Source organism: Trichomonas vaginalis, chromosome III, assembly GCF_026262505.1.
Source record: "Trichomonas vaginalis G3 chromosome III, whole genome shotgun sequence".
Taxonomy (NCBI): Eukaryota; Parabasalia; order Trichomonadida; family Trichomonadidae; genus Trichomonas; species Trichomonas vaginalis.
In genome coordinates, this window is record NC_067205.1 from 5,997,710 (window position 1) to 6,022,250 (window position 24,541).

Below are 24,541 nucleotides of genomic sequence, written 5' to 3' on the forward strand. Positions count from 1 at the left end.
GTTTTGGCCACATTGAGAGAGAGAACTTAAATTTATTATATGTTTTGACAAAGATGAATGTGAATGCAATCCAGATCCTGTTGAACAACATTCATTAGAACAAAAACGGTCTTGGACAAAGAAACCACTTGCCCCAAAGTAGATGACTCCGCCATATTCCACATTATGTGAAATATTAGTGAATGTACATATCGAATGTAGGAATTTAACGTTACCATGCCGGAAATCAATAACAATATCCGAAAAATCTTTGAAAATTGAAGAAAGTAAGAAAAAATTTAATGAATTGAGTTGGTCATCAGAAAAATATGGTTTTGTGTTATTTTCGATGCGTGTATAATTTTCTGCAGGTGGCCCATAATATTCTTCCCATATGTCTTTTGGAACACTAGCTTTATTGAAAGCTAGTTTTTATAAATATTTTGGAGGAAATAAAAAAGAAACTTTATTTTGTCAATTTTCACTTTTCAATGAAATTTGAGGGTAAAGCAATTCAGAGTGGAATCCACTTTTATATTTGAACTAATGGAAATAGAATGCATATCCTATAAAACATATACATACTAAAGGATATGATTAGGCAGAGAATATTTAGCGACAAAAAAATTATAAAATCATGATATCATTAAAAAACATTTTTAAAGATAGCCCTCTAGTGCATCAGTATCAACTTGTGGCTGGTATTCAGCTTCATCTTCGCTATTTTCTTTAGTCGTGCTATCCTTGAAAGCGAAGAATCCGTAAATTCCACCAAGTAAAGCAATACTTGCAAAGAGGACAAATGATCCTAACTCTCCCATGGCATTATTCAACGGACCATAGGCAAAAATGGTTCCGAAAGATAAAAGCCAGTTAATTGTAGAATTTAATGATGCAGCCAAGCCAGAGAATGCAGAAGGGACCATTTGAGGTGCAAGATACCATGGCATTGGGCCAATTGCCAATCCGAATGCAAGTTGATAAAGGAATATCATAACTAATGCAATAAATGGATTCCATTTGAGCTTCATATTCACGCCATATATTGCTAATGTTGCACATGTGAATATTCCAGACAATAACCACATTATTCTTCTTCCAAGTTTATCAACAAGAGCTGCTGAAGCAAAAATAGATATTAATTGGCCGGCCATAATTATTGAACCTGCAATTCCTGGCTTTATCGGTACTTTTGCATCAATCAGAAGTGAATTGAGATTTGTAAGAATGGCATTCGGTGCTGTTAGTTGCTGAACAACAATAGCAGATAAAGCAACAGCAAATACTTTAATAGTCTTCATTTGGCAAAAACTTTCGCGAATTGTGTTTTGTCCTTCTTCTTTAAACATTTGAGGTGAGTTAGTTTCGGGAACAAACCAAATTAAACAACTTTGAATAAAGCATGGGACCATTCCAACAATATTCAGAATCCATGGCTTGAAGAAGTCGCTAGCAATGAACATAATCATGATACTCATGATTATACCTTCTGCATTGAAAGATCCGTAAAATCCTTTTTGTTCTGGTGGAGCAATTTCGCTTAAATATAAAGGAGATAGTGATGATGATGCTCCTAAGCTAATTCCAAGTAAACCTCGAGCTATGATTCCTACCCAAAATCTTTTTTCTGAGATAAGGAAAAGTAATCCCCATGAAATCATTGTAAAAATTGCAATAATGAAAGCTACAATCTTTCTTCCTACGAATTTGAATAGAAATGTATTAACATATGTACCGAAGCATGCCGTGAGTGATGAAATTGCATTGAAAGCTATTGCATGAAGTGGCGAAATATTCCAAATTGACGTGTAGTAAGGAAGAACTGGTGATGGATAAGAAATAATGAAACCAAAGTTAAACGACGTTAACATGATTATAAATGCAAAGAGAAGTTCCTTTCGGCAACACCCCATTTCGATTTTAAATCTTTCTGAATTCAGTTTATTCAAATTTTGAATAAAGGTACATTCACTAGGCGATAACAGTAAAATGGGATGAAAATAGGATAAATAGCATCCCTATATAGTGCCTAACAATATTTATACGGGCCAAAAAAATTTGGCTAGAGATTTGGCGAGTTATAAAACTTAGAAAATTGAGAGGGATTTTTATTTTTGAATTTTTTTTGGAAAGTTAAAATTGCGATTAAAAATCGATTTCCAGGAGAACTAAGCATCTCATCATATATTTAAATCGATAAAAATATTAAATAATAGTTGAATAGTATAACAACATGAAATTATGGCTGAATCTACAGAAAAAATGAACATATTTGACATTTTTGAAAATTCATACGTTAGATGGTGACAGACTCATAAACTCTACTTTAGCTAAGATTGATATATGGTTTCAACAACACATGGTTAAAATCGTAAAAATATTTTAGATTTCAAAAAGATATATATGGTAATATAATGGAACAAAGTCAACAAATAGCATGTTAAATATGTTATAATTAACTTTTTATTAGATCCAATAGTAGATATCGAATGGTTTCCAGCTTTATGGTTAAATATTTTCTTTTCGAGCTTCTCTTTAACTGTTGTATTAAGGTTGTAAATTTTTGATGCTAGAAACTATGGAATCTTCTTTGCTGCTGCATTTTTCTTGAGAGTTCTTGCAATTTCGAATAGATCTGCGCATTGTATGAAATGGAGGCTTTAAAATATCTTGAAAACAGAATAGGACTGCTTTTCCAAAGGAATGCTTACTTGTAAATCAGAGAGTTTCAAAATTGACAGCAAGATTATCATCATAACTTTCGATTTTGCTGCGAAAAAGGAAGACAAGTAATTAACAAATCATTTACTGTTGTTCATCAAAAGAAGAAAACTTTGATAACAACTAATGATGATAAAATCAAGCTATCTTTTAATATTTTAAATTGATAAGACATTCAAAATATTTGAATGGTTTAAAATATTTTCTTTTAATTTCTATAAGATATTATCATGATTATATAATAAAATTTAAATTTTATTCAAAAAGGCAATATTTCAAACTTTTAATTTCAAAAATCTTAATTCTGCAATAAGTGTATTTAATTGTAGCAAATTTAATGATCCTTCGTCATGCTTAGCAATTTGGAACTCATAAATTAATGATTTCTTCAAGTAAAATTCTGCATTTTTCAAAAGTCAATAATTCTCTAGTAACTTTTCTTCAAACCCTAACCATTATATTATATGTATAATGGAGAATAATTGCAAAGAAAGATAGCCGAATTTACTGGGTAGTTCTTGTGATGCGAAATAATTGCAAATTAACACCTAGTTTTAACAGCATCAATCTCTTTTTGCTCTCATTTAAATGCATTTGCACACTTTAATTTTGAAATATAAGAGTTTTGGAAATTATCAAATTTATCTGCTCAAATACTATAGATCTTCATAAGTGTTAATAGAATCATTAGCCTTACATATAGTGTTTAATATAATGATGCACATTATACTGGGATTCATTCCTTATTCATCTAGTTATTATAAGATTTACAACCCCATGAAAATTTAAAATTTTGTCAAAAATAGTGAATGTACCTTTTTTTGAATATTGATTAATTTTGATTATTCACCAAGAATATGATGAGAATCGAAAATGTTTTTTATTTATTGGCCGATAGAAATTGAATGAATAACCCGATACAATTTTATTCAATTTTTGAGAAGAGGTAGAAATTACCGATAGTATCGCTAAAATAAATACGGTAAGCACATCATGAAATTATGAAATTTATTTTTATCTATTACAAACACAAGATATATATCGATATATAAAGATTTCATGAGAAATCTAAAATCAAAATAAAAAAAATTAGTTTTCAAATTCGTTTTCATCAGAGAAATCATCAATAAGAGTAGTCTGAAATATGTCATCTTCTGGATGTAGCGATGTGTCAATGGATTGCTTATTGTATCTCTTAGGAATGAAAGGAAGACAAATAAACATGACAAAAAACAAAAGTAAGAGAGCTGGTGAAACAAAGAAAATCAAAATTTGAACTATTATAGAGAATAGCGATGAGCTCGTGATGAAATCAATGCTGTAATATGATTGATGGCACTCAAGTTTTGGATCTTCTCCAATAAGTGGAAATGTTTTCTCAATACCTTTTTCTGCTGATATGGATGCAAGATGTGTGAACTGACAATCAGTGAATTGTTGTTCTTTCACTTTAAGATCTCGATTCAAGTAAAAACCAGATGATTTTTGAGACATGTAATGGAGAAAAACGTTATTTCCTGGTTCGTAGTCACATTGTGATGTATTACATGTGATAATTTCTTTACCATCTTGTTTTTCTAATTCGATTGTTCCTTCGCCTTGAAGAAATCCGTATTTAAGGTGTGAATTATAGCTATCTGATGCAATGAACAAACAAATATCTGTTTTCTGTGAAATAGATTGAACTGAGAGCTCAAATTGTTTTTCATTACTGACAATGTATGAATTAAGATAACATGCAGTTTTAGGAATCATCCATATGTTAACACTGACTGTCAATGATGGATCTTTAACTTCAATATCGACTGTATTATCAAGTGTTATAAAACCATAAGTTATTTTGTTGAATTTGTCAATCGTCAATGATTTAACATTGTTTGTTAGCTTAATTGAGATTAAATTTCGAATATTTTCTGAAAACAAGGCAACAATCATTTGATTATCTTTGCTCATTAGAGTTAATTTTGAATTTTCAGTTAGATTGACTGATCTGAATCTTTCACCAACAACTGTAATGTCTTTTGATACTATAAAACTCAGAAGAAGATGAAAGAGAAGCATTATTAAAAAAAATATTTTACATATTAGGGGGGATACACTATTTTGAATCAGAACGATTATTGTTCACGAAACCTTAGATTTCAAACGGTTATCTCTTTCAATTGAAATTAAAAATGAACTGCAAAAGTCTTATTTTTAGAAAATTATTAATATTTACAGGTATAATAATTATTTTCCAAAAGAAAAAACGATGATGGAATTTTTCAATCACTATCAAAATATAAATAAATGAATGATCTAGATTCTTCCGTTTTATTATATGATTCTAGCTATAATTCAACAGCAGAGTCAAAAGATCAATGGTATGAAACATTTCCATTCATTTCAACAATATTTGGAGCAACATTTTCACTCATTTTAATCGTTGTTTTCTTTACATCAGCAAAACCATGGAACACCACTACTATATTGTATATGAATGATATTCACCTCGATTGGCTTTATTCAGACACCGGTAGTTACAAAGAAAAAGTTTGCCATACTTCTGGAATTTCGAATATTTCAAGGCCTTTCGGAATATACGGATGTGATGCACCTGCCGAACTATTTCATTCTACAGTAAAAGCAATGAAAGAAAACTTCGCGAATGCAGATATGATTATTTTAGGCGGAGATTACGTTACTTACACAATAGACGCAGATGTATTCGAAGTGAAAAACACTACAAAGTACATTTATGATTATGTTAGAAAGGAATTTCCAGATACTCCTATATATTCTTTGCTTGGAAATGCGGAATACGCTCCAGACTACGGATATTACCATAACTCAACACTATTATACAAGGAATATGCAAATATATTACATATACCTAAAGATCAAATCAAAAGCTACAATAAATGCGCAAATTATTACATTGATTTGCCAAAACAAAATCAAAGACTTATTTTTGTTAACACAGTTATTTACAACAAGTGGCATAATTACACAAATCCTGATACAGGCGAAACAATTCATCCGGAAGATCCATGTGACCAATTTTCTTGGGCGGAAAAGATTTTAGAAGATGGAGAAAAGAAAGGCCTCAAGAATGCTTTGATTATGCATGTTCCTTCTGCTATTTCGTTTTATGATTACAATGAAAATTGGAATTTGGATTATGCTGACAAATTCTTTAATATAATTAAGAAGCGTCCACCAGCATTCATGCTTTGCGGACATACACACGTTGATTTGATGCTTCCTATGTTTAATAAGCAAAATAATACAGATTTCATTTCTTTGTCATCAGTTTCAATATCACCACAGCACTACAATAATCCAGGATTCAGAGTTTACGAGATTTCCAAAGGAAAATTGGTTGATTATACCCAATATGTTGCAGATATCAGTTATCCTGTCAAAGAATTGAAGTGGTACCCAGAATATACATTTTCTGATGTTTACAAGACAAATGATATGAGTTTAACTTCGATTTTGAACGCAATTAAGTATATCCGCTCGAATCCTTATGTTTTAGGCATGTATTCCGAATATAAACAAGGCCAAGGAAGTAGCGAGAAGCCATTCTTTAATTGTTTGCTTTCCTGCTCAACATCAAATCAGGTTCGACAATGTGTCGATTCTACTGGTGTTAGAAATGCAAGGGAAGCACTAAATACTCTATATTCTTTCATTGATAGATATTAACAAATAAATTTTTAGTAGTACAATTTATCTTTATGTTTTTTTCTTAATTAACATAATAAACTATTATTTCTAAAGTCACACATCACATTTCAATATATAACGTACCTTAATTCTTTATCAATACAATAAATAATTTTCATATCTCATAAAAATCTAAGCTTTGAAAAAATGGTTAACGTAATATTTAAATCTCGCTAAAAATACAAACAAAAACAATATTTATTTAATGACAACAACACGAAGAGAATTAAACCTTCGATCAAAGACGTCTCTTGAAAGAATATTTTTCTCGGAGTTGAACTCTCTATTACAGGAAGTATCAAACTCTTTGAGGAACTCTTGTCTGTCCTGGTAGTCGCGTATATCACGATTTCGTAATAAATTTCTTGTAGAAACAATGGCTGACTTTCGAAGGGACGACATCTTCTCTTTGTAAGGAGAATTTCTTTGAACATTAGAGTATTTCTTTGTCATTTCTTTCTCTTTCATCTTTTCAAATTCTTGATCGTGCTTAGATCGTGTAAGATAATCAACCTGCTCGGGCATTTCCTTAGGGGAAACTACAACTACAGGAGATTGAATTGTCGAGTTTGGAACTCGAACGTTATTTGTTGTGGGCATTAGCTTTTGTACAGGCTTTGGTAGGTTTTGAGGTTTACCTTTATAGAGAGAAAGGAAAGCTGGGGACTCTTTATATGGACTTTGTTCGATATTTGCCTTCGAATAAACAAAAAGGTTCTTTTTGCGAGATGTTGTTGCAGAAAAACCATCTAATGAGCAGGACAGCTTCGTTCTAAAAGAAAGTTTATCATGGTTTTCTATTGCAGTTGATGGGCGACGTGGAGTTTCCATACAATAGAAAATTGATAAAATTCAATAAGCAACAGCTTCATGTTTTTTTTACATAATATTATTATATGTTATTATAAATGGAATAATATACTTTACATCTGTTAATTCAATTGTGCTGAACTTTTCTTTACATTTTAAATTTATTGCAGTCTATTATGATATTCTCATTATTTAACAAGATATCCTTTTGAATGAGTTCTCAATTATGGGACGGCTTGAGTAAATTTCACAATTCTATCATTTTTTACATTCAAACAGTTAATTAAATTAGAGACGCTTATTTGCATTTATATTAACAAGACAAAAAATTGAATGATGCTGAGCATTTTACATTCACATACATTGGATTCTCGGACAATGATATTTTTATCATGTATTGCAGATTTTTAAGAGCTTTTTATTGATCTTGGATGAATCTCCCATCAAAATTCATGTTTATGCAAACTACATCATTTTACATATCCCTAGTCCAAACAATACAATGCTATTTCTTTGTTTTTTAATAAAAATTATTGAAAATCGCTTGATTGCTTGTTGGAAAGATATAAAATAGCACAATCAGCAAGTCAATACAACAAAAGATGGTTGTGTATTTATATCCAACTAATAGTTTTATTAAATATCTGCTATTGACTTTTTGTATTTCTGATTCTTTTGTAAATTTCTGACAGACCTTTTCGAAAATGATCCTCTGGAAAAATTGCATATCATCGATGTTGCAATAGATGGGTCATCAAATGATTTTTTTATATAATTTACAGATTTTTAAGGAAAACAAACACAACTATACTTAATCACTCTGAGTGGTAAAATGTCTTGGCAAAATAAGATACATTTTTTGAATTGAAAACGGTTTGAATAAAATCAAACCGTTGATGTTTTCAATCATGTTTATTTTGATATGCAGTAGGAATCAATTTTGCTGCAAAGTAATAAAAGGAATTCAAATTTTTGATTATGTCATAATGAAATTGATAACAAGAGTATTCGTAAGGAATGTTCTATTACCTTGTGACATTTTAAATAGTCAATTTATAAAATGTGACACACTATTTCAAATTTTGAATTTTCAACTTTTTAATTGAATGATACTCCTTTTAGCCTTTTTTTGGCCAAGATTTAAGAGAGATGATAGCAAACACAATGCGAGTATGGACAAATCTTATCAGAAAAGGACACTTTATAGTTCAACGCAGTTTGAAAAAATTCGAATAACATTAGATTTTCAATATTTCGACGGAACTTCATCAGATCCTCTTATGTGCAAAAATATTGGCGATAGTATTACATGGCACGATGGAAATTATCAATGTACTGTAGAAGATATTCCGAATTCTACAAAAATTGAAGCATTTAAAGGTACAATGAACAATGTTAAAGATTATCTAGAGCGGTTTCTTAAAGTTATACATTACTCCGACCCAATTTTGTTAAAATCAGATTCTACAAGAGAGAAATCAATCGTTGAAGGTACAAATATTTCTAACACAGATCTTTATTTAGTATTCTTTTTACGGCCATTTGGAGATAATCCATTTACTTCACTGTCGATTTCAAAAAAAGATGAAACTTACAATCGGGCCGTTCAAGCAAACATTTATATGCAACAAAGCGATTTACCTGATATTGTTCAAAGTGAAGATTCAGAACCTAATGGTGAATTTTATAGTATTTTATCATTTATTCTGAGGTATACTGCGATTTCGGATCAATTTATATATAAATTTCATCCGAAATATAATTCAAATCCATATACTTCAATAGTTTGCAATCTAACTAAGTATGGGAAGAAGTTTTCAATTCTTACAACTCCTCATGCACATCATTTTGCAATCAAGAACTACGGAAATTCAACATTTTATGGAGACGACAATAATTGTCCAAGTGGAATTGTAATTGAAGATAGCGGCAATGCAGCAGGAGGCGCACCAGAATCAACAATATATTACTCTGATATTAGCAATTCAGATAGCACAAATAATAAAAATGGACAATTTAAGCGTGTGAGTGATGTAACAATGGCGTTCCTTTTAGATAGTGGAAACTATGAAGTCAATTGGTCAATGGGACAACCGATGATATGGGGAAACAAAGATTCGATTAATGGAAAATTTATGAAAGGATGGCCATTGTCACCACCACAGACAACATTGCCTGATAACTACTTCTTCAATCCAAATACACCACAAAATACAGCAGGATATGTAGGGATGCGTTAAACACGCCATTTGACCGGGCGTACATTTTTTTTGTTCGCCCAAAAATTTCGCCATTTGAGAAATTCAAAAATTAAAAATAAAATTTTAATCTTGATTTTTTTATTTTCGTGATTTTTTTGAAACTTACATAAGCGATGAAATACTTTTTTTAAGTAATCGTTTATTATATATAAATACATCTTAATAAATTTAATTCCTTAAGGTAGAGCGTGTTCAAATTTAAAATCTCATACAATATTTTCTTAATGGCGTATTTTTCTGAGGTCGCCCAAATAAAGGCGAATTCAAAATTGAGAACTCCAAGGCGTATGGCGAGTATTCAAAATGTACGCCACTTACAAAATATTGAATGTGGATTATCAATTTTTTGGCGTGTTCAATTTCAAATTTTGATATTTATGTTTATTTTATTCAGTATAATGCTAAGAATTAAAATATAAAATTCATAGAATTTTTTCTTTGAAAATATTTTACATTTTTATTAGACCACTCCTAGACTAGTCATCAAGTTATCCTCAGATCATCCTCAGACTACTCCTTATCAGATTACTCATCATCCTCAGACTACTCCTTAGACCCCTCCTCATCAGACTACTCATCAGATCTTCCTCATAAGACTCCTCCTCAGATCTTCCTCCTGAGACTACTCTTCAGACTACTCCTTAGAGTCCTCCTCATCAGACTAGTCCTCAGACTACTCCTGAAACTACTCCTCAGATTATCCGCAGACTCCTCCTCAGATTATCCTCAAACTACTCAGACTACTCCTCAAACTCCTCAGATTATCATCAAACTCCTCAAACTACTCCTCGGTCTAATCCTCAGACTCCTCCTCAGATTATCCTCAGATTATCACTTTACATATATATATCGATAACTAAATAATTACTTATTATACTTTCTTTATTTTTTTTTAATTTTAAAATAATATTAATATATCTTTCTACGTTTAATGATGAAAAGAGAAAGAGGAGTAAAAAGAGGAAAGAGAAAAGAAAGAGAGAGAGAGAGAAAAAAAGGACGGCGATAATTTTGTATTGTTTTGTTATTCGGCCGAATGGCGGCTACTTCGTACCCGCCATTCGGCCTCAAAAATGGCGTATTATTCTATTTTTAAACGGTCATGGCGTAAAACCGTCGCATCCCTAGGATATGATTTCAACACATGGGGATCACCAAGTATACATATGATTGATTGCAACAATCCAACAACGAATGCGGATTCACGTTATTGCAACAATCCAGGTTATTACAATCCAAATGGATATAATATATCAGGAATTTATGAATCATTTGATTATCAACCATTGAAATATCCAAAATTTATTTGTCCTCGAGGCAAAGCAGCGATCCAAGGATTAACATATTATATTGATGATATATGTGCAAGTTATCAATGCAACGAATACACAAGTTTCTATCTCGATGTTATTACAGATACGACAACAAATTCAACAAAACAATTAACATGTTCATCAAAAGGACAAACATTCACATTCAAGAGAAATTATTCAGAAAACATATATTTAATGAGGACAGTTACATGTCCATCACCAGAACAATTCTGCAGAACTAGAGAACTACTAGATCAACATTTTATGAGTGATCCATTTTCAGGTGTAATCTTTCCAACACCGAGACCAACACCAGAACAAACACCAAGACCAACTCCAAAACCAACACCTCAACCAACACCAATTTTTGATTCAATTCCTGAATTCCAACCAATACGAATTGTGAACGACAATCGATTCTTTAATGGTACATATCCAGATCCACAATCATGTACATCCGTTGGACAAGTTGTTACATGGCATAACAACAATCTAACATGCACAGAAGAGGATATAATGAAACCAGAACAAATTTCTGCATATCAAGAAACAATCGCTAATGTCAAAGCATATTTATAACAAATTCTTAGAGTCAAACCACTTCCAGATAGATATATATACTATTCAGACAAGCATTCCCTTGCAATGAAAGACAAGAATATTATTGCACGGAATTGCGATTTATATATAGTTTGGATGACACACCCTTATCCAGATCCCAGTTCAATTTCTTCTACAAGAGATAGTTATTATTTTGATACAAAATATTATGAAGTTAATCAAATGACGATTATTCTAAATCCAAGACAAATACCAATTCATGCCTCACAAGTAAATACTCAAAATGATTTATTCTTTAATTATCTAATGGCAGCCATTTTAACTGGTATTGTTCCTTCAGACCATTTTCATCTTAAGTTATCAACTGATTATTTTCCAAATCCAATTTGTACTTTAACAAAAGATGGAATTCAATTTAGAGTTCTTATAACACCTTATGCGCATCATCATGGAAAGAATTTCTTTGGACAAGAATGGTTTGTTGGAGATGACAAAACATGTCCATCAGGTATTATTTTACATCCAACATACATGAGACCAAATACTGCTTTTTATCCTGAAGATTTATCAGTTAGTACAAATATTCAAGAAGAAAATGTCCCATTCTTAAGATTTACTGAAGTAACAATGGCATTTTTACTTGATTCAGGAAATTATGAAGTTGATTGGAGATATGGAAAACCTCCAATTTTCGGAAACAAAGATTTCATCAGTGGAGAATATATTCCAAATTGGCCATTAGGACCTCCAATTTCAACACTTCCAAAATATTATTTCAAGCGTCCGAATGTCACATTGGACGGTGGATCTTTTACATTTAAAACATGGGGCAAATTTTATAAATACTTAGGGAATTGTACAAGCAGTTCTATATCATCTAATTACCCTGAATATTGTTCTCATCAAAACTATTATAATCCTTACAATTACCAGGAATTTGGCCCATCTTATATGAATTATGCAATAATTAAAGGGATATCATCTTTATGTCCAGATGGAACAGCAACAATTCCGCGATTAACATTTTACACAAATGATGATTGTGCAGTATATTCTTGTTCTGACGATTATAGTTCATTCACTTTGGATGTGTTAGTTAATCAAAAAACAAATCAATATACATCGTTTCAATGCACTTACGAAGAACAGACTCATACATTTGATAAAACATATGAAGATGGAGCAATTGCAACAAGAACGCTTGTTTGTCCACCAACAGAAGCATTCTGTAGAACATTAGAAAGATATGATAAACTTTATCAAAAAAATCCTTTTCAAAATGTTATATTCCCAACACCGACACCATTCGTTACTCCAATGATAACAGCAACGGAAACACCAGTTTTGACACCAGCAAATACAACAGTACTTACACCAAAGATCACACCAAAAATTACACCAAGAGTAACTGTATTTAATACACCATTTCACACTGCACAAATAACTCCATTCAAGACTCCTTGTTTAACACCCGGTATTGAATCAGCTGCAAGGAAAGTATATCGTGAGAAGAAAATTATGATATTTTCAAGTTTTTCAGTTTCATATTCCTTATAATCAAAACAATGAATACCATCATGATTTCAATAAATCAATTAAAATCGGGTACTCATTTTTTAAACAAAAAAGGGCACTTGAGTATATTGTTTCTGCTTCATCTGATCATTGAAATGGAATCGATCCACATGATTAGTTTGAAGCTATGATATACTAGTAACTGAAGAATATCAATATTGCAAAATCCAATTATTCGATGTTCAACTCATCATATCTTGCATTAAAGTTGATACCTTTATTTTTTCGAAATATTACAACTGTATCAACCTTACGTTTTACCAATGATAACCAAAGTACTATTTTGGTATAATAAATTTAAAAAGATATTAAAACAACAGATTGACAAATCATTCTGATATAGTATTATACATACTATCACGCTTAACTTCTATTTGATAATGAGATCCAATGTTGCTTGTTCTGGTGTAATATTTTCTATTGGGAATTTTCTTGTTATCAAAAAATAATTTTAATATTTGTTTATTTCATTACATACAATAAAATTTTAAAAACTCTATTTCTTCACAAGAAAATTTTTTTCCTTCATATGAAGAAACATTTTGTTCTCCATTTGATGCTGAGTCTAAATCTCGATTTTTGATTTTTCTTCTTTCCAAATTTCTTTTTTCCAAATTAGAAGTTTAATTCAAATTTTCAATAGTTTATATATAGGGTGTCCAAAGGTGCGTTTAGCACAGCGCTCTATATGAGACTATTAAAGGAGATATATGCTGATTATAAATATATAATAAAAAATATGAATATATGTATATGATGAGTATGTTGTATTTTGGCGCCATGCCGGGATATAAAATGAATTTTGAGACAAGAGGCGGTTTCGCGGGAAATTTTGGCGGGATTTTTTTCATTTTTTTAATGAATCATAAAGAAAACATCCTCGCTCTTGCAAAAAAATGCAAAGACTGTAAAAAAATCTACGAGACATTGGTAAAATGCTTCGGTATGGATGCTCCTAGCTATTCCACTGTAACGTATCATGTTAGGATGTATCACTTCATGAACAAAAAGGCGCCCATCATAAAAATTGACAAAAAATCGCCGGATCAAAGAAAAATCAAAGCAATTCTTCAAGCGCTAGATGAAGACCCAAGAGCATCACTCAGAAGGATAGAGGAGATGACAAAGATACCACGTACAACAGTCAGTTATTATCTGCACAATTATTTGAACTACAAACTAGCGTATACACGTTGGGTTCCGCACAACCTTAATTCAGTTCAAAAAAATCTAGAGTTCAATCTTCGAAAGAGCTCCTCTCTATATTGGGTGCGTATCAATCCAAGAAGTTTCGCTTTTTAGTAACAGGGGACGAGTCTTGGTTTCAATATGCAACAGAAGCCAAAATCATGTGGATCCCGAAGGATGAAAATCCGCAAACATTCCTGAAGAAAAAAATTGACACACCAATGATGATGTTGTCGGTTTTTTGGGGCGTGAATGGCATCATCGCAATTGATATTCTTCAAAAACCTAATACGATGAATGCTCAGTATCTAATTGACAATGTTCTTACTCAAATTATCAATTCTGATGAGTTTGAGAAATCCAAACAACAAAAACAAAAGTTTGCAATTCATTTTGATAATTCAAGAGTTCACAAAAGTCATAAGGTAATGAATTACTTGGTGGAAAACAATGTCAAAGTTGTTCCAAACCCAATTTATTCACCTGATATTGCACCCTCTGACTTTTATTTATTCGGCACGCTAAAAAAGAGAGCTGAAGGACGCGAATTCGCGAGTCCAGATGATCTTGAAAATTTTGTAAGAGAGCAATTTGAGCAATTTTCTCATGATGATTTAAAGCGTGTCTTTCAAGCCTGGATCGATCGCTGCGAACGCGTGATTGAATCCAATGGTGATTATATTTAAATAAACTTTATATATATGTAACTTGTTTATTTCTATTCGCAGTATTCAGGTTTGTGCTAAACACACCTTTGGACACCCTATATTTTCTCAAACCGTCTTAGATTTTCTCACTTTTTAGGGATTTTCTCTCAAAATATACAAAAATAGTAATACCAATACATGTGTCTAATATACTTTAAAACCATCGTGATAAAATTCAAAAACGAAGAGTTCTTCTCTCCAAATTTTTTTCAAAATCAAAAAAATGAGATAAAAAAATACGTTTGGAAAATTCATTTTTAGCATTTTAGGAATTTTCTCACTTTTCTTCCAAATTGACATCCTTAGCTTTAGCGATTTATAACACAATAAATATTGTTTGTTCCGCTCTAAATTTTAAATTTTCGAATTTTTAACCTTATTTTTTCTAGAAAAAACTTTATCATTTTGTTGAAAATTGCTTAGGCTTTTTCTAAAATGAAAAAATTTGGAGAGATTCACCAAGGAGAACTTCATTCTAGGTGACCAAAGCAATTGCTATCAGCCAAAAAAGCCTCGAAAATTTTAAATATTTTCATCAATCACTTAAAATCGATTGCTTGCAGTCGATGTTATCATATATTATTAAATTCAAATATATTTGAACATACCACAAATAGTTTTGGAACTTATCAAAATTTCGCGCAATTTAACAATACTCCAACTCTCACACACAGTTCCCATTACCACAGTCTCATTTTAAGAAGAAATGATTAACAAAATCTAAGATCTAACGATTTATAAATCATTCCTTTATTTCTGCAATAAATAACATGCAAATTTACTAAAATAATAAAACCTTATGTTATACTTGACATAATTAACAAATTTACAAGCAATAATGAATAATTCTATTGTTTATATTGCTATTTAAATAGGCAATATATATATTTCGATAAAAAATATTCATTTCCCCGAACTGCCATGTAATAAAAGATATATTTTAATAAATAAATATTTCATTTATCATACTTAGAGGCAAAAGTAAATCTCCAGAGAAATTCTTCAAGTATGCCCTCACCATTTCTAGCCTGAGAAAATGACTCATATTTATTGTATAGATAGAATAGATAAAATCTCCGAATCTCCGGAGAAATCTCATATTCATGAAATTCTTTCATATTCATGAATTAATTATATATTATAATATTATGCATAGTGTAAGTCATGTATTTACCATTAGATTTGTTCAAATTCATATTTCCCATACATGCTACTAATATCAGATGATATTTTATAATGTATCCGTGCAAATATCACAAATATATTCAAAATTAATGGGAAAACGGCAATAATTTTAAATAATTAAAAATACTTAGAAAGGGGTAAAAATCAAAAATCCGGCGGGGTTGATAAAAATTCATAAAAATCGCCAAATCCGGAAATTCGTGGCGGCGATTCTTTTTATTTTGGAGATTATGGACAAGCTTATTTTAGGTTGCTCCAAAAATCCGTTAAAAATAAAGACGATAACAGTATTGAAACCATTAATTGTTAAAGGTTTGTTTTGCAGACAAGAAATAAGAATCGCATGGGATTTGTAAATTTTAATTATATGAAATTGATTTAGACAATCGCGGTTAACAATAGAACAGTCTGCAAACAAATAGTATGGAAATCATTAACAATATGCAAAATCTAGAATGGATTGATGTTTATTGTAAATTTTATTCAATTACGGTAAATTTTGGAATTTTACGTGCTAAAATATATTGCAATCTAGGATTTGTAGTATTTGATACTAAAATAACGAATATTTTTTCTTGTTTTCTCGCATAATTTTAATATGATTGTAAAAAATTATGAGTTACGATCCTGAAAATCAATAATTTAACACCTCTCGACGAACCCTTTTAAATGGACACAAGTCAATTTTTTTGAGTTTTCGAGGGTATTTTACCAAGGCTGAAAATGAAAAAATCGGGAGGATTACGTCCTCTCAATTTAGGTCGGTCAACCCTTAATATCTCGATGAATATTGGATTAAAATTGAATTTGCCCATACCAATATATCTGATACAATATCCTTAAGTTTTACTAAAAAGAATTTTTTAAAATCCCTGCAGATTCGGGGATTTTTAAATTTTTTGATTTTTTTCGAAAATTTTTTCGGAAAAAAAATATTTTCAGAAGGGCCTTAAGGGTGCACCCGTATGTACGTTTATTTGAGAGGAGGAGGATTACCCTCTCAATTTTGAGGGATTCGTTAGTTTATTTTCTCGATGAATATGCAATAAAATTTGATTTTTACTTTATCAATATACTTCATATAATATACACATGTTCATGTAAAAACTTTTTTCCAAAATCCTCAGGAATTAAGGGATTTTTGAATTTTAAGAATTTTTTTCGAATTTTTTCGAAAAAAAAATATTTTCAGAACAGCCTTAACGGCTAAGATTTAGGAACAATGTTAAGTATCAAAAAGAAAGGAGGTCTGATATAGACAACATATATCGTTGAAGGTTGAAAAAATCTCTAATATTTGAGCCCAAAATTTCAAATTTTAATTTTTTGAAAAAAGAGGCCACCCGTATGTACGTTTATTTGAGAGGAGGAGGATTATATTTTTGAAAGGATGAAACATTATGAATATGTTAATTATGTTACATATTAAGTTCTGTCAAAATGTAAGCTATTGAATTTTTTGAGAGGGAAATAATCATCGAGGAAGTAAAAAGTGACGCTTTAGGAAATATTATTAGAAATATGATAATAAATATATTTGGAAAAAATATGTTTTTTTCAAAAATTGAAATGTTCATAGAATATTTTGAAATATGTAGGGAATTGAATTTGGTAATATATGATAAACAGGATTTTTAAATTTCAAGGAAAAATAGCTTTTGTGAATACTTTTGAGAACTCTTCTCAAAGATCATGATTCAAATATATTAAAGAGCCAAAATATTAGAGATGAGTTCATAATCAAAATTTTACATTTTAATTATTTAGAAAAACGTATTAACCTCAATAAAAAATATCTCAAAGATTAATAGTTAATTTAGGGTTTCCTAGCTATCTAGAGGGAATTGTTCCTTATGATGTATATATTTATAATGTATGCATCATAAGGAACAATTCCCTCGCTGAAGTGAGAAAACTTGTTCGCAATCATTTCGCATTGCGAACAAGTTTTCCCACTTTTAATAAGGAACTAAAGGCTATGAGGCACTGATTATATATTAGTGCCTCATAGCCTTTAGTTCCCTGTAGAAAAGATCGAAATTTTATTCTGATTTTAACTGATCTATATTTCGCTTGCGTTATTTGAATCTTTTCTTTTGCATATGTCATTCCTTTCACTTTTCGAATTTCATTTGCCTGCATGCTTTCTCGTTTTGGTTGAAAATCAACTCAATCTTAAAATGAACTTCTTCATTCTTTACAATAAATTCAATTTTTTTCGAGATATATCTTTATCTACCCCTATGTGAGCTGCATATTCTTTCTCGCTAAATTCTTTTGATTCTTTAGAGCTAAAAATCAAGTTTAATAAAAATAATGTTTATTCATAATTTTGAAAACCAAATTCAAATTTGAATGAGAATTTTTGAAAAAATATAGAATATTTCAATAGTTTGGAATCTCTTCAACTTCCCACTGCTTATTAACACATTTTTTCCAGAGCGGTTTATCATCCTTGGTCCATTTCTTAAATTTGTTGTAAACCTCTCTTGGAGTGTATGGTCGAACTCCAATTTTTGGATGAGCGCCATGTGGCATGTCATTGTATTTTTGCCTGAATTCTTCCAATTCCTGATTGATGCTCTCAAATTCTGAAGACTTTGGAGCATTTTTGTCCAGTGATGGCCAGAGGCGTTCAATTTTGCCATTTTGACGTGGCATGTATGGAGCTGATTTTCTGATTTGAATGTCATAAGTACTCAAAAATTTTGTGAACTCTCCCTCATTTTCTTTACCGTTATCTGACCAGAAACAGAAAGGTGCTCCATATTTTTGAACTGTTGCAATTGCCACTTTTGAAGTTTCTGTTGAACTTTTGTTACGAAGCAATTTCAATGCTAACAAATAACGACTTTTGTCATCAATTATTCCATAAACCGGTAAAGTTTCTGGTTCTTTCAAAAAATGAATATCCACATGCCAGATTGTATTTGGAAGAATTGCTTCATAATCCACATAATATGCTTTTGGATTACTTTTATCTTTTTCTTTGTAAATTCCCAGAAATTTTGCTGCCTTAATAACTGCATTGTAACTGATTTGAAATTGTTTTGGATTCATATTGAGAGTCCAATACAATTTTTGAACCCCACATTTGTAATTTTCATAAGAATTCTGAACCTTCAAAATTAATTCTGGAGTTAATTCCTCTTGTGGAGGACCACTTTTAATTTTTGGTGTACCACCGATTTCTTTGAATGCTTTTTTGAGAGTATTTCTTGAAATTTGTTTGAAAATTGTAACATTTTGATAAGAATATGGAACTTTTTTCAAAACTGTTGCGTAAGTTAACTCACCACTTTCAAGTTTTTCATACATATATCTTACCCATTCATTTGGAATACGAGGTCTCGAGTTTTCGTTCATTTTTTTTACTTTACAAAACTGTTTATTTTTCAGAATTTTTAAATTTGAAAAAATCCATTCTATATCTGATAAATAATATATTATTTTTCAATCAAAATATTTTGATTATCATCTCAAAAGTGTTCTCAAAACCTAGTTTTTCTTATTTTGGATAATCTTAATATTTATATTATTATAAACTAATTGAACACCATATGTTTTTGTATACTTTTACAAAAAAATTGATAGATTTGTGATACTTTCCCCGACGATAGAATTGAATAGCTTACATTTTGACAGAACTTAATATGGAACAGAATTATGCAAAATATGATTAAATAATTATCAATTTCAAGTTAAATTTTAATTTTGATAAATAATTTAAATTTCAAAATATCAAGTTCAGTTCGACTATGTATGTAGTAATTCCTCAATAAAGTGCCAAAACCCTATTAAAATATATGAACATTTTCAACATTTTAATGTTTTTATTTAAAAATTTGATGGAATATGAGCTTCAAACAATTATTATGTAAATAAAAATAATTAAATATATGTATTTATTCGTATTACAACCGTAGTAAGTCGATTCTTCCTTTCTTCTACTGAGGTTTGAATTTGATTTCGAATTGTAAAGAGATTCAAAGGGAAAATACTAGCGGATAAAAACTACCTCCATGAAAGGGTCATAATGGACTCAAGTTGTATTTTTTGATATTTTTTGCTTTTCGAGCCTAAATAGGTAGCCAAGATAATGCCTAAAAATAAGGTTCTAAATTCTGAAGTTTACATGATCCTCTCGTGTGCACCCTTAACGGCTAAGTTTTATGTTTAATGTTGAGTATCAAAAAGAATGGGCATCTGATATAGCCATCATATATCCCAGAAGCAAATAAAAATTCTGACTTTTTAAGCATAAAAAATGAAATTTTAGAGGGTGTCCAACCAAAGATTTAACGATGATTTTGGCTCCAAATTTGGTATATGATATGGGGATGGTGTCTAGGTCAATACTATTGTATTCACTAGTAATATAAAATGTTCAATTTTGAGATATAAAATTATATGAGGAAAAAAATTTATTTTTTTGAAAATATTTGAAAAATTTAAAGAAATGTAATAGTAAAAGAAGAAAATTAAAAAAGTAAATAATGAATATGGGAGATTTTTATGGAAATGTTAGAATTATATAATTTGCGATTTGGTCAATTAAAGCAAAATGAGTAATTTAGCATGATGATGGATTTTAGAAGGGGGAAACACAAATTAAAATCTAATAGGAACGTCAATATGAAATATAGAAATAAAATATGTGGTGTAACGGAACGGTTTTTGCACCTACAAAGAGAGGTATCAGGTTCAAATCTCATCTAATTATTTTTTTCTCCCACTTTTGATTGTTTGATATATCAAGAAAATTAACAAATATATATATGAATTAATGAATAATTAAAGAATTAGAATGATTTTAAAAATATTAGAATAATCATGGATAAATCAATCTCAGATTTAAGATATTTGACAAATAATATAAAATATTGAAGATTCTTATGTCGGTATTTAGCATTCATTGTACAAAAAAGATGTAAATCAAGTGGATCCTTTGATGATCTTAAAAGATTTTGTTTGAGAGTATTTGAGATATGATACAATAGATTTCATTGAGAACATCAGTGTAAAAGTAAGATAGGGATAGAAAATATAATGGTTAATACAATATTATTATATTAAAAAAATGAAGTTCAGAAATTTGAAAGAAAATAGTATTTTATGCAAATAAGTAGTTCAAAATTTGTCATTGTGGGAGACATTGCCAATGCATGTCTCCCGGAATGGCATAATATTTTGCAATCAGAGTGTGATTGCAAAACTTTGACCGACAAGAGTGTGTTATGCACTCTTGTCGGTCGAAATGTGTCATTCTGGGAGACATTGCCATTAAATCAGTTTTCTAATATCATGTCATATTGGTAACATCACATATATCTCTTAGAATATTACTTCAACTCATATTTTTTTATTGATTATATTTAGTTAGTTCTGCATTCTATTACTATAGATGTTCGATAAATATATCAATAGTTAAAATCAAAATATATGCCAAACTTTGAATCTATTGAAAATTACATTTCGATATCTTTTTTCAAGCTTAATTTTATGTATTATCTTAAAATACATTTATCAACATTATGGATATTTTGAATTCAAAATATGACGCAGCATTACACAACTAATATTGAGATTCACAATTCATTTTCATGATTCTTTCATATCTACATCAATAACTTAGTGTACCCATATAGATACACAAAAATAAATTAAATTTTGCATTTTTGATTCTCAGCTTAACTTCTATAAATGCCACCAAAACATTTAATTTCTACCAAGAAATAATATATTAGTAATTAAGCATTTATTACCAATGTTACTCACATCATATTAATTCTTATTCCTAATTTTTTAAATAAATGACTGGAATCATAAATCCTATGTACCCATATCAACATGTTAAAATTTCAAAGTCTGAAACTTAGTAATCACTGTGTTTCATGAAATCAGATAATCTCTAAGATTTCTTAAATCTTGTATCATACTGGCCAATTATGATTCATAATGATTCTTCATCATGTCAGCATTCTAATTGTAGCTTTATTATGCCAATTGGCATAAATTAAGAGCGCTTTTAGGTGATATTTTAGATACCTGGGTATGTACTGAGATTGGGACAAAGTTGCAATTCGGCACTTTTTGTAAAAAAATGGGGTCATACTCATAATGAATAGAGACTTATAGCCAAGTCTTGATATCATGCAGGGAGAATATACATTGATAAGCAATTATATTTTATAGTAGTAGTATTCAGAAATTCTTACAATTTACAATACAATTTTCAAAAATGGATAAAGACTTATAGCCAAGTCTTGATATCATGCAGGGAGACTCTCTACAAATACAAAAATTGATTATCATAAGGAAATACAAATTTATCAATTTTCATGTGAAAATTACATAAATTTGTTCTCCAATAAATAGCAATAATACTTTGAATGTTATATTAAGTAATATAGCTTCAGGTAAATAAGCTTACACTTCAAAAATATACTGTTTATTCATTAATTTTAAAAAAAGTCCAAATTATCTAATCTTGCTTACTCTTCCTTTAAACTTCTTTGTGCCAAATTTAATATTGTCTTCAAAGATGGAATAAGGACATTAGGTTCAATCCTTCGGCTTTCGACAATTTCCAAAATGTGTTGAATTAATTTCAAACATTCATCGTGTTTTGAAGCTCTTTGCTCAACAATCTGATTACCTGCCCTTGTAAGAATTCTTACTGCTCTATCTTCATTCAAAACATTAGCGACTTGAACCTTAATAATCGCATTTGGAATCACAACAGTGATGAGAGTTATGACGATATAAAAAAATATTTTATTATACTCATTCGAAATTAAAAATAATAAAATTTATATATATTAATTTCATTAAATCAAGGTTAAAAATCTCACCGGAAAAATAACCTCAGTGTGATAAATTTATCACCGGAAAAATTTACAATAAGGTTAATACCGAAAATATCGAAAAATAAACATTTAAGGTTAATTTAAGAGTATGCACTTTTGTCACCTACTCTAATTTAAATGAAGAAGTAATTTAAAACGATTTTATTTATGATCAAATTTTATATATATTTTTTGGATCAAATCCATTTTAATAGAATTTATATACTATTCATCTATTAGTAAACACTACCGTATATTATTTTTTAGGCTATCTTATTTTTTGAAATTTTATTCAAATCTTTGGTCGCAAGAAGAATTGCATGATAAATGAAAACATTTAATCAAAGTCAATTTTATTTTTCATATTCAAATGGACTGAGTGTTAACATTTAACATTTTTTGCTAATTGTCGTCAAAAATTAGGCGTAAAGCAAAAATTGATATTTCATATGGTTTTATGATAGATAAGCATTATATTCCAACTCATTATATTCGTAAATTTTGAGGTTTATCCTTCGCTTTTAAGATCATTGAATTTGATTTTTATATAAAATAGTTATATATTAGAAAATAATATGAGTTTATGTGATATTATTTTTCAGAAGATTTCATTCTATATGCCTATGAAAAGTACTCTCAAAACTAACTTTTTCCTAATTATAATTAAATCTAGAATATTGTATTATGCTTAGTATTATTTCATTTTTCTCATTCAATTTAGAATTTACAAATGTCAAAAAATTGAGAGCTGTCACTTTTGATGAATTTCTGTTTATTACAATTCAATATCTCACCTTCAGTTGTCGTTATTTACAATAAATATAATAATTTGAAAAAATCATCGTTCAATTTTTTGATTCAAAAAATCATCATTTTTATTTTATTATTTTATCAGATATTTAATGCAAATTATAATTCTTATTATAATTTTATAAATCAGTATTTTTCGAATTTATTCAAATTACGAAAAGAAAAATATACAAATCCAGCTCGAGCATAATGCTGATATGCATTCGCATGTATTTACCGTTTAAACTTTTCTCTACTTCCTCTGAATATGAAGAAAAACTCAAAAAGGTAAAATTCATTTTAAGGTTATTTTGGTTGGACACCCTCTGAAATGTTATTTTTTTGCAAAAAACAGGCCACCCGGATGTACGTTTATTTGAGAGGAGGAGGATTAAATTTTTGAAAGCACTAAAATTTGTAGATATGCTAGTTATATAATAATATGCATTATTTTAAAAAATAAAAATTAAAGCACGTTAAAATCTTTTTTGATGAATTTTTACAAAAGCTACTCAGGATAATGCAAGATATGAGTAGTTAAACATAAATTTCAAATCAGATTTTACTTATAATAAATATTTTAAATTTCCGAAAATTAAGTTCAGATCGACTCTATACGTAGTAAATACTAAATAAGGTGCCAAAAACCTATTAAACAGTATCAAAACTATCAAGATTGTAATGTTTTTGAAGAAAAATTTATAGAATTATGGACTTCAAACAGATATTATGTAAATAAAAATAATATAATGAATTTATTTATTCGTATAATAGCAGTAATAAGTCGATTATTCACTTCTACTTCTGAGATTTGAATTTAATTTCGACAGAAAAAGAGATTCAAGAGGAAAATACTAGGGGATACAAACAGCCACCATGACAGGATTATTATG

The 24,541-nt window shown here is 29.6% G+C and overlaps 8 protein-coding genes and 1 pseudogene across 9 annotated transcripts, besides 10 other annotated features; 5 read left to right on the top strand and 4 right to left on the bottom strand.

Moving 5' to 3' along the window:
* Window positions 1–498: 498 nt before the first annotated feature.
* Window positions 499–1,910, bottom strand: TVAGG3_0649810 (major facilitator superfamily transporter; the record flags this gene model as incomplete). Its single annotated transcript, XM_001315796.1, has 1 exon — window positions 639–1,892. The coding sequence occupies one exon, from the start codon at window positions 1,890–1,892 to the stop codon at window positions 639–641; it is 1,254 nt and encodes a 417-aa protein (XP_001315831.1).
* Window positions 1,911–1,934: 24 nt separating this feature from the next.
* Window positions 1,935–3,522: a mobile genetic element.
* Window positions 3,523–3,622: 100 nt separating this feature from the next.
* TVAGG3_0649830 (uncharacterized protein) lies at window positions 3,623–4,761 on the bottom strand (the record flags this gene model as incomplete). Its single annotated transcript, XM_001315795.1, has 1 exon — window positions 3,790–4,761. One exon carries the CDS (start codon window positions 4,759–4,761, stop codon window positions 3,790–3,792), a length of 972 nt encoding a protein of 323 aa, XP_001315830.1.
* A 222-nt stretch (window positions 4,762–4,983) lies between these two features.
* Window positions 4,984–6,404, top strand: TVAGG3_0649840 (sphingomyelin catabolic process; the record flags this gene model as incomplete). The annotated part of the gene is made up of 1 exon (XM_001315794.1): window positions 4,990–6,390. The coding sequence occupies one exon, from the start codon at window positions 4,990–4,992 to the stop codon at window positions 6,388–6,390; it is 1,401 nt and encodes a 466-aa protein (XP_001315829.1).
* Window positions 6,405–6,585: 181 nt separating this feature from the next.
* Window positions 6,586–7,263, bottom strand: TVAGG3_0649850 (uncharacterized protein; the record flags this gene model as incomplete). The annotated part of the gene is made up of 1 exon (XM_001315793.1): window positions 6,610–7,242. The coding sequence occupies one exon, from the start codon at window positions 7,240–7,242 to the stop codon at window positions 6,610–6,612; it is 633 nt and encodes a 210-aa protein (XP_001315828.1).
* Window positions 7,264–8,327: 1,064 nt separating this feature from the next.
* Window positions 8,328–9,461, top strand: TVAGG3_0649860 (regulation of choline O-acetyltransferase protein; the record flags this gene model as incomplete). The annotated part of the gene is made up of 1 exon (XM_001315792.1): window positions 8,328–9,461. One exon carries the CDS (start codon window positions 8,328–8,330, stop codon window positions 9,459–9,461), a length of 1,134 nt encoding a protein of 377 aa, XP_001315827.1.
* A 1,187-nt stretch (window positions 9,462–10,648) lies between these two features.
* On the top strand, window positions 10,649–11,374 carry TVAGG3_0649870 (regulation of choline O-acetyltransferase protein; the record flags this gene model as incomplete). Its single annotated transcript, XM_001315791.1, has 1 exon — window positions 10,649–11,374. One exon carries the CDS (start codon window positions 10,649–10,651, stop codon window positions 11,372–11,374), a length of 726 nt encoding a protein of 241 aa, XP_001315826.1.
* Window positions 11,375–11,491: 117 nt separating this feature from the next.
* On the top strand, window positions 11,492–12,913 carry TVAGG3_0649880 (regulation of choline O-acetyltransferase protein; the record flags this gene model as incomplete). The annotated part of the gene is made up of 1 exon (XM_001315790.1): window positions 11,492–12,913. One exon carries the CDS (start codon window positions 11,492–11,494, stop codon window positions 12,911–12,913), a length of 1,422 nt encoding a protein of 473 aa, XP_001315825.1.
* A 669-nt stretch (window positions 12,914–13,582) lies between these two features.
* Window positions 13,583–14,885: a mobile genetic element.
* TVAGG3_0649900 lies at window positions 13,679–14,805 on the top strand (annotated as a pseudogene). The gene has a single exon. A coding segment is annotated over exon 1 (1,127 nt).
* Window positions 14,886–17,427: 2,542 nt separating the features above from the next.
* Window positions 17,428–17,468: a mobile genetic element.
* Window positions 17,469–17,832: 364 nt separating this feature from the next.
* Window positions 17,833–18,021: a mobile genetic element.
* Window positions 18,022–18,473: 452 nt separating this feature from the next.
* Window positions 18,474–19,377: a mobile genetic element.
* TVAGG3_0649940 (transposase-related family) lies at window positions 18,611–19,377 on the bottom strand (the record flags this gene model as incomplete). The annotated part of the gene is made up of 1 exon (XM_001277159.2): window positions 18,611–19,377. A coding segment is annotated over one exon (767 nt), but the record flags the coding sequence as incomplete, so codon positions are not given.
* Window positions 19,378–19,631: 254 nt separating this feature from the next.
* Window positions 19,632–19,672: a mobile genetic element.
* A 2,400-nt stretch (window positions 19,673–22,072) lies between these two features.
* Window positions 22,073–22,775: a mobile genetic element.
* Window positions 22,776–22,778: 3 nt separating this feature from the next.
* Window positions 22,779–22,989: a mobile genetic element.
* A 611-nt stretch (window positions 22,990–23,600) lies between these two features.
* Window positions 23,601–23,637: a mobile genetic element.
* Window positions 23,638–24,005: 368 nt separating this feature from the next.
* Window positions 24,006–24,541: part of a mobile genetic element that runs on past the window's edge.